The sequence below is a fragment of the Brassica napus genome, chromosome A3, assembly GCF_020379485.1.
Source record: "Brassica napus cultivar Da-Ae chromosome A3, Da-Ae, whole genome shotgun sequence".
In the NCBI taxonomy this organism is placed as follows: domain Eukaryota; kingdom Viridiplantae; phylum Streptophyta; class Magnoliopsida; order Brassicales; family Brassicaceae; genus Brassica; species Brassica napus.
Window position 1 is genome coordinate 27,836,275 of NC_063436.1, and position 15,016 is coordinate 27,851,290.

The following is a 15,016-nucleotide window of genomic DNA, read 5'->3' on the forward strand; positions in this document are numbered from 1 at the left end:
TTTTTTTTATCTTTTAAAATCTCTCCCAAGCGACAAGTTTATTATACATCAACAAAACTTTTCTGCTTACTAATAGTTGCTTTTATGATAAATCCGCTATTGGTTAATAACTTAATATCTTTGTTCGGAAAATTCGCTAGGGGCTACGCGTGCGCCGTGCAGCGAACCCGGGCTTAGCGAGTTATCCAAAAATCGGAAATAAATAGGGGAGTATTCGGAATTTTTTTTTTCTGATATTTTAGCCATAGATGCGTATATATATTAAATATGTTGAGTAATAACGAATGTAGAGCGTGGCCTAGTGGGTTGGGTCATCTATCTTCGGCCAAGAGACCCGGGTTCGTATAGCAGGTTGTGGTATTTTGCTATATTTTTTCGTTTTTCTTTAATTAGTGTTAAAATATGATTTTACCCTCTTCTTCTTCAATCTGTAGGTCGAGTTTCTGCAACACTTCCACAGCGCCGGTCCATCTCTATCGAAGGCCCCACTCAAGATGGGCTTCACCTGTGTGAGCTTTAAAAAAAAATCAATGAACGGACTTTACTTAAAGAAAAATTTGGACAAAAGTTTTGGACCCTATGCGTACGCCCCGGGCCGGGCCTGCACTTCAATGGCGTTTTCAAGCTTCTTATCGTTGTTCACCATTTTTCCTTCGTTTTATGCGGTAAAGTTACTAGATCTACTTAAAAACATCAGATTTCGAACTTAAAACCTAAGAAAATCATTTTTTCCGTATAATACAATTGAATCGTTGCAAATCGCCACGCTCATTCATCATATCACGTTTACTCGGCCGCTGAATCGGCCAGGTGGACGCGTTTTTGAACACTGGTTAATATACAACAACAAAACAAGTTGTAAAGGGGTTTAAGTAATCCAAAATGTGTGAGATGGGCTATAATTGATTTTTTTGTTAAAGAAAGAAGGCCCATAAAAGCCCATTCCTTAGGAGTTTCGAGGTTTTTGAGATAAAAATAAATTGAAAACCAGAGAAGTCATTTATTTGGTTTCGTGTCTCTCTATCTCTCTATCTCTTTATCTCTCTCTCTCTCATCCAAATCCAGAGCCACCATGTTTTTCAATCGGCCATCAGTGTTCACCGGTCAAGGTAACGCAAGCTACAGCTGTCATTTTCGGATGGGCCCACAAGATCTCGGCTAATGATTGCCCAATCGATTCCGGTTGTTCTTTGCCGTTCGATGATAGTTTCTCATCCCAGAGCGCTGTTCCATGATACCATACGGTATATGGATGTAGCTGATTCCAGCCTGTTCATCTCGACTTAACAGTTAGTTACACGGTTAGAGTGGACGTTTGAATTTAGCCGTTTGATTGGGTAGATGCTCATCCAACAGCTATACAATCTCTGGTACCATGCTCTGCATCACAGTGAACCAAATCGAGGTATATATTTCAGCTCCTCTGAAGCTTTCCTCTTGAACTTTCACCTTTCCCTCTCTAAGCTTCAAACAATGGCAGAAGAAAGATTACATACATGGACTCCAATCAAGGAGGCCATCGATGAGCTGTGGAAAGCTTATCTCTCTCCACCGGTAGGACGTGATCTTGAGTTCTTCTGTAACCTATTCAACGATCATGACCAGCGATTTCCACCAGGGTAAGCTCTTCTCTGATCTCTCTTCTTCTCTGATATCTCTTCTAGTTGCTTTCCCTTCTTCTCTGATCTCTCTTCTAATTCTGATTGATTGATTGTGATCTAACTGCTTTCCCTTCTTCTCTGATTGATTGTGATCCAGTTTTCTTGAAAACTTCAGCATGCTGTTCAAAGCTCTCAGAGGCTCTCATCCTATCGACACTCTCCCTGAACATCTGCTGAAGATTTTCAAGAAAGTTGCTTGGAATCAGGATCTTCCATGGAATCCAAAAGCTGATCCACAGTATCTAGTGAGGATTTTTCTTTCTTTCTATTTGTTGCTTTGCAGTATTTATTTATTTATCGCTCTGTTCACATTCACAGGCTCCCCAGTCCTTGATGCTGAAACTCTTTCATCACGTCAGAGATAAGATTAAGGAAAGAGAAAGAGATCACAGGAGGAGGGAGAAGGAATCGCTGATGAAACTTAAGTTTGATGAAGCAACTAGTCTTGTGGTTTCTCTCAACAATGCCATAGAAGATCTCTGGTGTGCATTTCTGACTCCCCCTCTAGGTCATCTCAGGTCATTAATAGCTGTTCTCGTTAATGGAGACGCACGGTTCCCAAACAAGTGAGTGCGTTATTTTTTTTTTATTTGTGTCGTTTGGTAGTTGTTTATCTTGCCATCTTACTTACACGTGCTCTCCTTCTATAGCTTCCTTGATGATTTCTTGGAGATATTCAATCATCTCTGTGGATTCAACACAACAGGCAAAGAAGAGTATGTGAAGATATTCAAAGGGGTTGAGTGGAATTCCCATGATGATCCAGATTACAAGGTCTACTTTCATAGCTAGTGTTGTTGATTTATTGTTTGATTCTTTTAGTCATTATTATCTGTCCACTGATTTGATCATTACTCTTTTAGATTCCCAAGAGTTTGATGGAGGATCTGTTTGAAAACCTTTCGGCTGATTTGGAGGTTGAAGAAACAGTAACAGCTGAGCAGATTGAAGCCAACATAAAGAGAGAGAGGAGGCTGAAGGAAGATTCTGCAAAGAACTCTGTGGCATTCAAGAAGATGGCTTATCATGAAGGTCGCTTGGGCAGGGACGTGGCTAAGAAAGAAACCCAACTCAAAATCGCTGCAAACCGGATGAAGAACACTGGCAAGAATCAGAAGAAGTAATATCTCGGTCTCTTTTATATTGCTTAAAAAAGTATTCCTTTTAAATTGCATTTGTGTTGGGTAATTCGGATGGTCTAGAACTTGTGGTGTATATCTCGGTCTTTTTCTTTTCAGCAGTGTTGGAACTTGTGCTGGGTTATTGTTTTTGCATATTGAACTAGAAAGTTGTGCATGAATAGAGAGCTACATCTATAGTCAAAAATCTCTGTTATACTGTAAAAAAAAACTACCGTATTTCTTTTAGTTTACCTTTTGTATGTTGGACCTTGTGCTGCTTTTATAATTGTTCTATTGTGAATAGAGAGCGACATCTATAGTCAAATCAAGTCGGTGCAGCTTGAGTTAGGATCCTCCATCTCTAAAATCGTTAAGAACGAACCCACGAATATATGAGCCCCAATCCCAACTAGTTTTTGAGCCTGTGCCCACTAATCATCTAATAGCTGCTTGAGCTTAATGAATACTCTAGGTTCCGCCTTCCCTTATGTACACAAGTTTACATTTCAAATATGTTTTTAAAAAGACAGCTTTTTCCACAGATCGAAGAATCTCAGTGTTTTATAATTTGTAGGAAAAAGAAATGAACAAGACGCAAGAGTCGTGCCTACTGTATTACAAAAGAGGCAAATGCCTCAGGCTCCCACAAGATTTATCAAATTCAAGGGCCTTATTTCCCAAATATAATTAGTTTAATTGGTCGCTTGGTTAAATACCGTGACTTTGTTTCAGAGTTTATGTTTTTTAGCTATACTAATTAACTTCCATACATTTTATAAGAGTTATTTAGTTAGAGTTTGTTCCTTTTGGTTGTTTTATTTATGTTTTATATTTAACTTTTGCTCATTTCTAGTTTTATAGTGTAACTAATTGGTTTTCATTCTTTTATAAACTTGAGCCGGGGTCCGCGCTTCTCGCGGATAATATGTTTTATTAAAGTAAATTTTTATATTTTTGTAGTTTTAAGTATCAAACATTAGAAGTTAAGTTTTGTTCGTTGTAGAATTAACCATAGAGTTTTTGTTTGAATGCGATGCGGTGATCAATTTCTGTTTTCTAAACAATAGTAAGTTTGAAAAATATATGGTTGTTTGCATTGAAGTGTAAATTTTAAAACAGTTGACTGGTGTCCATTTCCGTCTTGTGGTTTGACCCCATGTGGAGGTATGCCATTAGGCTTAGGATAGCAGTTTATTCCTCTTTTGAAGGCGTTGTATGATATCTATGTCGTTGTCAAAGTAAAAGCGCGATCCTGGTGTGGTTGTGAGTGATAGTTTCCCTGAAAAGTGAAATATTTGTAAGCATTTAGTTAGACATAAACTTTATGTTTAGTTGATTTACCTTCATGTAACCTTGGAATGATACTTGTGATGATTACGATTTGGTTTTCCTGGTAGATATGCGATTTAACTCTCTGAAATTAGCCGCCTCATTGTCCCATATAGTTAGACGAACCAATTTGGATCTACAAAAAATATATTGTATTATATATTTATTGCTTAACGCAATCCAATGATGATTTTTGTATCTGTGTTGTGGTTATATAAATCACTTCCTTGGATGAGGCATATGCGGCCAACAACATCTGTGGGAATAATTTGTTTTTAGCGACAAAAATAGAGAATTTATTTGTATGTGTGATAAGTTTGGGGGTTTTTTTTTTACCTGAGAGGAAGTTGGTTGCACTTGCTAAGCTGATCAACTGGGGATAGCGTTGGGGCCGGAAAATGTATGAAGGAATCGGTGGAATGTTTTCTTGAATCAGTGTTATAATTGTTATCTCATTGATATTGATTACGTATGGTTGAACGGTAAGCCTGTACCGTTGGTTATTAGGAAGAAGATTAAAATATCTAATATGATAAACTTTTCCTTTCTCGAACCGTTGGTACATTGTGTCAGACGTAGAAATAGGCATCTGCCCTTCCATTTTTTGTTCCTGTTGAGTGGTTAAAAGCAATTATTTGAAATGTTGTTGGAATAATTAAAAGTAAGTATTTTTTATACAAACCTAGATGTTAAGTCAAATGAAAGTTGTTCATAGAAAAGCATTTTTATTTGTGTGATTTGTGATGGGCCACATCCTAATGATCCTTGCGATAATATGCTTTAAACATCTTTAACCCTTTTCCCTTCTCTCCATCTCTCTTTCACGCCTTTGTTTATTCTAATGAAGTTGTGAGAAGTGAGAAAGAAAAGAAGAGAAGTAATGCACAAGAGGAAACTAAGAGAGACAAACAATATGACTTGGTGCAATGACAGTAGCGATGTTCAGACCGTTGAAACAATCATTCCCTCCCCAACAGTGGCCGAGTCTCCTGAAGCCTCATTTCAAGTCTCTTGTCACAAAACATGTCCTTCTTGTGGCCATAAATTCAAATTTCATGAACAGCTTCTTGTTTCTATCTAGCTATATTCAGCTTCTATACATTTGGAAACTATTGGATGATATTAATATTGATTGTTGATATGAATAAAATTCGATGAGTATAGGCGGGGATCCATGACTTGCCGGGACTGCCTGCCGGAGTGAAGTTCGATCCGACTGATCAAGAGGTATTGGGGCATCTTGAAGGAAAGGTAAGAGATGACGCAAGAAAGCTGCATCCTCTCATCGATGAGTTTATCCTTACTATCGACGGTGAAAATGGTATCTGTTACACCCATCCTGAGAAATTGCCAGGTGATTCTATGTTGTTTGTTCTTATTTATTACAGTTCTATCAACAGTATTCACTTTTTATTAATAGTGAATATATGTTTCTTTGTCTTCATATGATCTAAACTATACGGCAAAAAAATAAAATAAACCTTACATGTTCATGGATAGTAACTAACAAGAAACCTTTTTAAATTGACAGATCTAAAATTGTACAGTACGATGCACAATAATTTACTGAGCGCTCAAGTTAGAACTAGCGAAGTTTATACCGTGTAATCGATTAGTTTTATTTTCAAGTAATGCAATATACGGTTAATTATATCATGACGATCGAATTTTCTCATTAATTTTCAGTAGGTGGTAGAGTAACTAGACTTTGTTAAAAAAAATTAAAAGAAGAAGATTTGTGTCATATTTTTCTGTCAAATAAAAATAGCATACGTAGCCAACCCAACTAATTAATTAGAGTGTTATACCTTTTTCTTATGTCAGCGAGTATACCTACTTAAAACTATATATTGATAATTAAATACATACTTCGTGATTTTTCTGTACTCATGCACGACTATAAATACTTCTAAAGTAAATATACTACAATAATTTATTGCTATTTACTTTTAATTTTAAATCAATTTATAATTTGTATGCATCATTTATATTAATAATATTATATTACTTTAATTATACATATGATTCTATATACTCCCTCCGTTTCAATATAGATGATGTTTTAGGTGATTGTTTTTGTTTCACAATAGATGATGTTTTCACATATTTATGTAACTTTAACTTTCTCAAAAACTCTGTAGCTAATCAAATTTTAACTAATTGTTTTTATAATTAAATAAATTAGTTTTAAATTATATTTCAATTATTTTTTGTTTAAAAATAATAATTTCTTAATATGTGTGCAAAAGTACTAAAACTTCATCTATTATGAAACAGAGGGACTGTGTTATATCTAATCAGTTTTGTTGTTTTTACAGTTAATTTAGTTATCATTTGGGTAAATTTAGTTTTTTATTCTAAATCTATTAAAATTTTGTTTAATTTCTTATTTGCATTTAGGTGGTTGTTGTCTTAGTTTTAACTATGTTTAGTAAATTAAATATATGTCAGTTTATGTAACTTAATTGTTTTATGTAATTATCTAAGAAAATGGATTGATATATAAAAATATTTCTATTACTTTGATTTTTATTGTTTAAAATATATTTTAAAAGAAATAATATTTTTTTTCTAATATCAAAATTATCTGTGTAAATTATTTTTAATGAAATCAAATTATATACAAATTATATTTTTCATCTAAGAAAATACAGATATAAGAAAGTATTTTATTACTTCAAAAGTATATTTTATGTTATTTAAAAAGATTTTTAAATGTAACATTACTATTTTGTGAACTTTTCTTTTTTTATGAAATCATATTATATATACATATATTTTCGTTTTTCAATTTTTTTTTAACTTTATAAAAAATTTTCTTTTTTATTATATGTATATGTTTTTGGAAAATTTTAAAAAGGAAACTAAAAATAAAAAAAATAATAGTACTTTAAATGTATTATTTTTAGTTCATTGCGGGTATCAGTGTAATCAACCATCGTGAGAGTTAACGTGAGACCGACATATAGGAAACTGACTTCTCAAATAAAATTATAGAAATATATATATATATAACATTAACCAATGTTCATATTTGTAGGTGTGAGCAAGGACGGGACAGTCCGTCATTTCTTCCACCGACCATCAAAGGCATACACGACGGGAACAAGAAAGCGACGTAAAGTTCACACTGACTCCGAAGTCGGTGGCGAGACACGGTGGCACAAAACCGGAAAAACACGGCCAGTTTTCACTGGAGGAAGAGTGAAAGGCTACAAAAAAATCCTAGTACTCTACACAAACTACGGTAAACAAAAAAAACCCGAGAAGACTAATTGGGTAATGCATCAATATCATCTTGGCACCAACGAGGAAGAGAAAGAAGGTGAACTCGTCGTCTCCAAAATCTTCTACCAGACTCAACCGCGCCAATGCGGTGGATCCCTTGCTGCTGCTGCCACGACAAAGGAGCGGCCTTACCTCCACGGCCATCATCTCGGTGGTTGATATTACGTGTATACGCACACCAAATAACCTAATGTGCACACTACCACAATCGAATGGTATGTCGATGTAGCACTTTAGGATCGAATCCACAGAGACCAACTATTACACTTTATCTTTATGGGATCAATATCAAGCTAAAACAATATGGGGGTTTTAAGATTTGAGGGTTTCGTGAGAAACAAGTAACAAGATTAATTAAAGAATTCAGATAATTAAAAATGCTAGCCTAGGGTGGTTTGATCGGGTGTTAAACAAGTGTGAGCCAAACAATTATTCAAGTTTAATTAAGAGAAGTCTAGAACTCGGATCACTCAAGTAGAACAGCCCACTGTCGTGGAACTGCCCCCTATGCTGATCGATCTTGATACCTAAACTCTCGTTTGGATCAAGATGCGACAGCAAGCAATAGAGGTCAAGTCCGATATGTTCACAAAACACCCTAACATCTACTTTCGCTGGTTAGGGATGCAATGCTCATTCAAGTTATGTCTAGCAACCTATAACACTTTTGATGAATAGATTAAACCTAGAATCAGGCACTAAGTGGTTAACTTGATGCAAGCCTTAAGAACAACAGTGAATGAAGACAATCGATTTATAACTTATTTATGTCAAGCTCACGGATCTAACACCCTAACACCCTAGACTAAGCAAGCTGACTACTCAGCCATGGAGCAAAAAAACACAGAGACAGAGACTGAATAAAACATGTGTAGATAAAATAGAATAAGGGTTCAGGGGGTTCTTCTCTATGGTGAGAGAGATGGATCCTTCTCCCTTTACAAAGTATCAAATCACAAGTCTCCAACTCTAAGGTCTGGTTTCTTCTCCCAAAAACAGCGTAGAATAATAAGGAAAAACAGAAAAAGAAGATATATCAAAACCACAGGCGGCTGGGAGAGAAAATAGAGAGATTAGGGCAAATCCCGAAATAGGTTGTTGTTTCCTTAAAAATCTCTGCCGCTGGAACACTCCCTCGAAACAGTCACTCGGGTTGCTCCGCTATCCGGAACAGTCATCAAGACTGTTCTGCGTGAAAATCACCAAATTGCACTGTTTTCTGCCTCTTTTGTTCCAGCTGGTTCATCTCCCATCCAATGCAACTCCAGACCTGTAATGACTCGAAAAGGACTAGGAAGACTCGATAAAGACTTGAAAACCAATTTAAAAGCATATATACAAGATGTATAAAACACCATATATCAATTCCCCCAGACTTAGATCCTTGTTTGTCCTCAAACAATATCAAGTATCAAGAACATGGAGAAAGGTTTGAAAGTGTGGGAACTCTCCTATTCTCAGCAACCATACTTTAACCACGAATCTCTGAACCATACAAGCAGTAAAACTAGGACAACACACCCTTACCGGAACCCCACTGACTGCTGTTCAAAAATCGGCTCCATACTCTTCATCTCAAACCTGAAAAAGCAACACTATCGAGACAAAACTCCCTACATTCATTTAAGAGTAGCGTGAGCTTCTCATCATAGGCATCATTCAGGGTAGACGGTCTAGGTGTGGAACAGACTATTTAATGGTGGAGTTAAGTGTGTTTAGGGGCTACCATTTCATTGAAGAGGATGCAGGATATCACACAAAATGGCAAGAGAGGATAGATCCATTGATGTCCACAGCCTCTACTCGTTTTTGCTCTATCTGGTGCGACTGTTCTGATGACGGAACAGGCAACTGATTGTTCTGCTTTATACTTACCTCTTCACACTCTTCAATACTTGGTACCAACTTCTTGCTCGACCTTTCCAGTGGCTCCATGTTTCTTTTCTTTCTTCCCTTTCTCCATCACATTAATCTCGTTTTTTTTTTTTTTTTTTTTTTTTGAAGACTGATATGGTGATGTGACGAAGAAGGAGGTAATACATGATCGTTCTGAGTGCCACTGGTGGTTCTGATTTTGCAACCATTCTGGTTCTCCACCCCTGCTCTTGCGCAGTTCATTGGTTATGGGGCAGTTGCTCCCTTAATCTGCTTGTTCTCCTTTCTTACTGAATTTCTGTAGCAGTAACGAGTAGCAGGCTGCGTTGATCCTTTCCTCTCCGACCTTTTTGCACATATCTGCACATATGACACTGAAAAACAAATGCATGAAGGTGGAATAAAGGCTAAGGTGCAGGGTGGGAACTAGCTAAAGATGAGCTAGCTACTCAGGATCAGCAAGATGGATAAAAAGGGTAAGAAGTCCTGAGTGTGTTCTCGTTTCCCTGATCTAATGCCCATAACAAGAAGAATTTCAGTCAAGATTAGGTTCAAGTAAGGTGGAGTTAAGTCTACCCAGTGTAACCTGATCGGCTGAGAACTTCTGGAGAATCAAGTGAGATATGTCAGGGTGTTCCAGGTCCACATGTGTGTCTTTCGCCACTGCTAAGGTCACTGAATAAGATAACTAAAGCACGAGGTGGTCAGTGATCAACACAGAATAAGGTCCTAATTCCCACAAAGTTTTGACTGACTCAATAAAAACTGACTCAAATTGACCCAAAAGAAAAACAAAAGAAAGAAACGAGTTAGTAAACGACGAAAACCCTCCCCCAGACTTACTTCACAACGTCCCTGGTGTGAAAATAAATCAGAGAGAAGGAGAAAACAAGAAATTTTTTTTTTTTTTTTTTTTGGTCGAGATACTTACCTGAGTGGAGCAGGCGCTCCATGAAAATTCTGGGTGTTCTATCGTCAGATGATCGCCTGGAACAACCGCTCTTTTCAGGGGGTAGGTTGTTCCGTTTCTGCAACCCAGAATTTTTGAAGTATCTCGAATTTTTTTTTTTGCTTTTTGACCTGAAACTCAATAAACTAAAACGAAAAATGAGTAAACAAGAACAAAACCAAGTTATATTTACACTTACCAGTGGGTTGCCTCCCACCAAGCGCTTGGTTTAAGTCTCTAGCTTGACTTGGTGACTGGGATCAGTCGGGTTGAGCAGGAGGGCCTGTTCCAAAACAAGCTCCACAATCAGACATGTTCAGCTTCAAAACCCTGCTCAACAACCCTTTCACAGCAGCTTCCCCTTTCTCTTTCAGCTCATGTGTGAGAATAGCTCTGACTTTAGAGAACAGTTTAGAGGTACCCTTGCACTTTACCTCATACTCAATGGAGTTCTCATCACACTTGAGAGGTATCAAAGTCACTGTAGGATCTCCCTTGACCCTTTTCTTCTGGACTTTCTGTTTCACCCTTGAATTCCCTCTGAATTTAGTAGGATCAGTGCTAGGATCTTCATCAAAGAACAGTCTGCTCTCACCCTTATCACCATGCTCCTTCTCTGGAACAACCTTCAGCTTTTCTACATCAAACACTGAGATGCGAGAGGCGTGTGATGAGGAAGATCTGGTGGGTACTGCCTTGTAGAAAACTTTCTTGTTGATGTTGGAGAAGCAGACTCTCTTGTTGGGCATATCGATGGTTGCTCCAACAGTAGCCATGAATGTCCTTCCAAATATCAAAGGCATCTCATGATCTTTGTTCATCTCAACAACCTGAAACTCAGCAGGAACAATGCATTTCCCTACTTGAACATGAAGGCTGCAGATGGTTCCATATGGGACTGCTCTGGAAAAGTTTGCAAAGGTCAGGGTCAACTGAGAACGCTCAACATCAGCAATACCCAAATCGTCTACAATAGCCTTTGAGATGAGATTCACACAAGAACCAGAGTCACAAAGAGCGTCCTTGAAGGTTGTTCCTGCGATGGAACATGAGAAAACAAACTTTCCAGGATCATCAACCTTAGGCAATACCTTCAGTGCTGGCGTAGACAGTGCTCTGGTATAGAGGACCTTGATCTCCTCTTGAGTCTCTCTACAGTGTTTGAAGAACTGGAGCAATGGACGAATCTGCAGAGCATCTTCGAATGCAAGTTCTCTAGGAAGCCTTCTCACCATCTTGTTAAAACCTATTAGCTGCTCTTCACTAATGGGATCCATCAGATGTCTAGGTGGAATTGGATAGGGAACCTTGGGAACATAGACTCGAGATGGTGGAGTCTCAGCAGGTTTGCTAGGAGCAGTCACTCCAGAGCTAGCAGACTGCTCTGCTCTCTCTTCTGCGCCTGGAGCAGTCTCAGCGAACAGCTGCTCTATTGCATTACAGTGCTCAGTCCTAGGGTTTTTATCAGTTCTTCCAGGGAGCGTCTCTTGTTGCCTCTTGACACTCTCAACTGTTTGAGCAAGCTGAACAACGATCTTTCTTATATGGATCGCAAGATTGTCATACTTGTTATTCAGCTCAGTGAACATGTTGCCCATCCTGGTGTCTATTTCCGTGGTTACCTGATTCAACGCCTTGGCCTGAACTTGCTGACCCTGCAACAGCTGTTGCATCATCATACCCAGACCTTGCAGCTCATCTGGTTGACTGTTCCCGGTAGCTGGAACAGCATGCGGATTGCTCTGCGGTTGTCGCTGGTTCTGGTTCTGAATATGCCCGGCCGTAGGTTGTTCCATGCTGAAAACGTGTCCTTGGTTGTTTTTCAGTAGCTGGTCAACCTTGGCAGTCAGCTCATCTATTTTCTGGGCGTCAGAACTGTTTCCTTTCTTGGAGCAATCACTCTCCTCTTTCTTATTAGCTGAGCTAGCAGCCATGTTCTCAATCAGCTTAAACGCTCCAGCAGTGGTTTGAGTCATGAAGTCTCCATTGCTCGCAGAGTTTAGAGCACCTTGGTATTTCCAGTCCACTCCATCATAGAAAATGTCCAGGATATAATCATCATCAAATCCATGGTGAGGACATTCTCTGCGATAGTCATTGAAGCGCTCCCATGCGTCGCAGAAAAGCTCATCAGTGAGCTGTCTGAAGGAGGTGATCTTGTTCCTCAATGCAGCTGTTCTCGCTTTAGAGTAGAAATGGCTGAGGAACGCTGATCGGACCTGTTCCCATGAAGTGAGAGAGCCGGTAGGGAGAGAGTTCAACCACCGTGCAGCTTTTCCATCAAGAGAGAATGGGAATAACATGCACGTGATGTAGTCTGGTGGAACACCATTCACGCGAGTGAAACTGCAGACTTTTTCGAAGCTCTCAATATGCTCAATTGGAATTTCTGTAGAGAGACCAGAGAACACCTTTCTCTGTACTAGACCGATCAAAGCAGGCTTGATCTCGAAGTCCTGCCTGGTGCAGAGTGGAGGAACAATGGCAGAGCGCGTAGTAGGGATGTTACGCGGATGGTTTCTCTGCCCGATTGGAACAGTCTGCGTCTGTTGTTCCTGTCGCGCGAGTGCAGCCTGTTCAGCAGCATCCTGCTGAGCTTGGATGGTCTGCTGCATTTGTTGCATCTGCTGCTGTATGAGTTCCATAGCCGCAGCGAGATCATCCTGATTGGCGTGATCACCCATAGTGGTGTCAGTTTGCCTTGGCTGTTGACGATTTGTTCTTTCTAACCTTGCTAGCTCCTGGTTTGTAAATGTAACTAACTCTCCTTGTGCGTTTCTCCGAGTATGTCTACTGGTCATGCACCTGGAACATTAGCTGCAACAAAAAGGATAAGGCAAGTTAGAGGTCTTAGACTAAATAAATAACCGAAAAATAAAGGTAAAAAGATGGTCCCCGGCAACGGCGCCAATTTGATATTACGTGTATACGCACACCAAATAACCTAATGTGCACACTACCACAATCGAATGGTATGTCGATGTAGCACTTTAGGATCGAATCCACAGAGACCAACTATTACACTTTATCTTTATGGGATCAATATCAAGCTAAAACAATATGGGGGTTTTAAGATTTGAGGGTTTCGTGAGAAACAAGTAACAAGATTAATTAAAGAATTCAGATAATTAAAAATGCTAGCCTAGGGTGGTTTGATCGGGTGTTAAACAAGTGTGAGCCAAACAATTATTCAAGTTTAATTAAGAGCAGTCTAGAACTCGGATCACTCAAGTAGAACAGCCCACTGTCGTGGAACTGCCCCCTATGCTGATCGATCTTGATACCTAAACTCTCGTTTGGATCAAGATGCGACAGCAAGCAATAGAGGTCAAGTCCGATATGTTCACAAAACACCCTAACATCTACTTTCGCTGGTTAGGGATGCAATGCTCATTCAAGTTATGTCTAGCAACCTATAACACTTTTGATGAATAGATTAAACCTAGAATCAGGCACTAAGTGGTTAACTTGATGCAAGCCTTAAGAACAACAGTGAATGAAGACAATCGATTTATAACTTATTTATGTCAAGCTCACGGATCTAACACCCTAACACCCTAGACTAAGCAAGCTGACTACTCAGCCATGGAGCAAGAAAACACAGATACAGAGACTGAATAAAACATGTGTAGATAAAATAGAATAAGGGTTCAGGGGGTTCTTCTCTATGGTGAGAGAGATGGATCCTTCTCCCTTTACAAAGTATCAAATCACAAGTCTCCAACTCTAAGGTCTGGTTTCTTCTCCCAAAAACAGCGTAGAATAATAAGGAAAAACAGAAAAAGAAGATATATCAAAACCACAGGCGGCTGGGAGAGAAAATAGAGAGATTAGGGCAAATCCCGAAATAGGTTGTTGTTTCCTTAAAAATCTCTGCCGCTGGAACACTCCCTCGGAACAGTCACTCGGGTTGCTCCGCTATCCGGAACAGTCATCAAGACTGTTCTGCGTGAAAATCACCAAATTGCACTGTTTTCTGCCTCTTTTGTTCCAGCTGGTTCATCTCCCATCCAATGCAACTCCAGACCTGTAATGACTCGAAAAGGACTAGGAAGACTCGATAAAGACTTGAAAACCAATTTAAAAACATATATACAAGATGTATAAAACACCATATATCAGTGGTGGTGGTCGTCGCCATCTTTATCATAATAATGGTAACGTTAAAGGCAATGTCGGTGGAGGATCCGCCGGAGCCAGTGAGTATTACAACAATATTCCGGCTATTATCTCGTTTAATCAAAGCGGGATACAGAACCATTTGGTTCATGGTACTCAACCTTTTATCCCTTAAGAAGAGAAATAACTTTATATGGACGGTCGTAAAATAAGAGACGCTCTATAATCTAAGCATTATATATTACATCAATACATTGAAAATAAATTAAATTACACTGAAATCTTATATACGTAACATTTTGTTATCATTGTTTTGCCCCGTTTTGGCTATACTGATTTGTACAATTTTATTTTCTCGAACTGATTATAAAAGAAATGTACAAAGATCTTTTTTTTTTTTTTTTTTTTGATCAAAGATGTACAAAGATCTCTCTTTCCCTCTTGGTACCTAAATCCATTTTGATATTTTGTCGGCAATCCATGGGGAACGGTAGCTTAGTAATTGCAAAATCTAATACATAGTAAAAATGAAAATCAATTGCCAATGGTTGTGTCAGTAAAAAAAATTGCCAGTGGTTGTGTGTGTCAGTGTGTTGACAACATTGTATCGAAAATAAAATATACATCACTATGTACTTACTGTATTACAATATATCTTCACTGCTACCACAACA

The 15,016-nt window shown here is 38.5% G+C and overlaps 2 protein-coding genes and 1 non-coding gene across 4 annotated transcripts; all 3 read left to right on the forward strand.

Annotated features, from left to right (window-relative positions):
• The first annotated feature begins 994 nt into the window (after window positions 1–994).
• On the forward strand, window positions 995–3,042 carry LOC125590642. 2 transcript variants are annotated; one of them, XM_048764294.1, is made up of 6 exons: window positions 995–1,405; window positions 1,484–1,619; window positions 1,759–1,906; window positions 1,980–2,227; window positions 2,312–2,435; window positions 2,525–3,042. In XM_048764294.1, exons 1-6 carry the CDS (start codon window positions 1,342–1,344, stop codon window positions 2,783–2,785), a joined length of 981 nt encoding a protein of 326 aa, XP_048620251.1. In that variant the 5' UTR covers window positions 995–1,341; the 3' UTR covers window positions 2,786–3,042. The 2 variants fall into 2 exon arrangements, with proteins under 2 accessions (XP_048620251.1, XP_048620248.1); XM_048764291.1 differs by having other exon boundaries at window positions 996–1,405; window positions 1,481–1,619.
• A 1,982-nt stretch (window positions 3,043–5,024) lies between these two features.
• On the forward strand, window positions 5,025–7,586 carry LOC125607219 (NAC domain-containing protein 73-like). The gene is made up of 3 exons (XM_048777082.1): window positions 5,025–5,117; window positions 5,276–5,465; window positions 7,152–7,586. Exons 1-3 carry the CDS (start codon window positions 5,025–5,027, stop codon window positions 7,556–7,558), a joined length of 690 nt encoding a protein of 229 aa, XP_048633039.1. The 3' UTR covers window positions 7,559–7,586.
• Window positions 7,587–12,287: 4,701 nt separating this feature from the next.
• LOC125607734 lies at window positions 12,288–12,394 on the forward strand. The gene has a single exon (XR_007338804.1). It is a non-coding gene; the product is annotated as a small nucleolar RNA R71 (small nucleolar RNA).
• The last annotated feature ends 2,622 nt before the right edge of the window (window positions 12,395–15,016 follow it).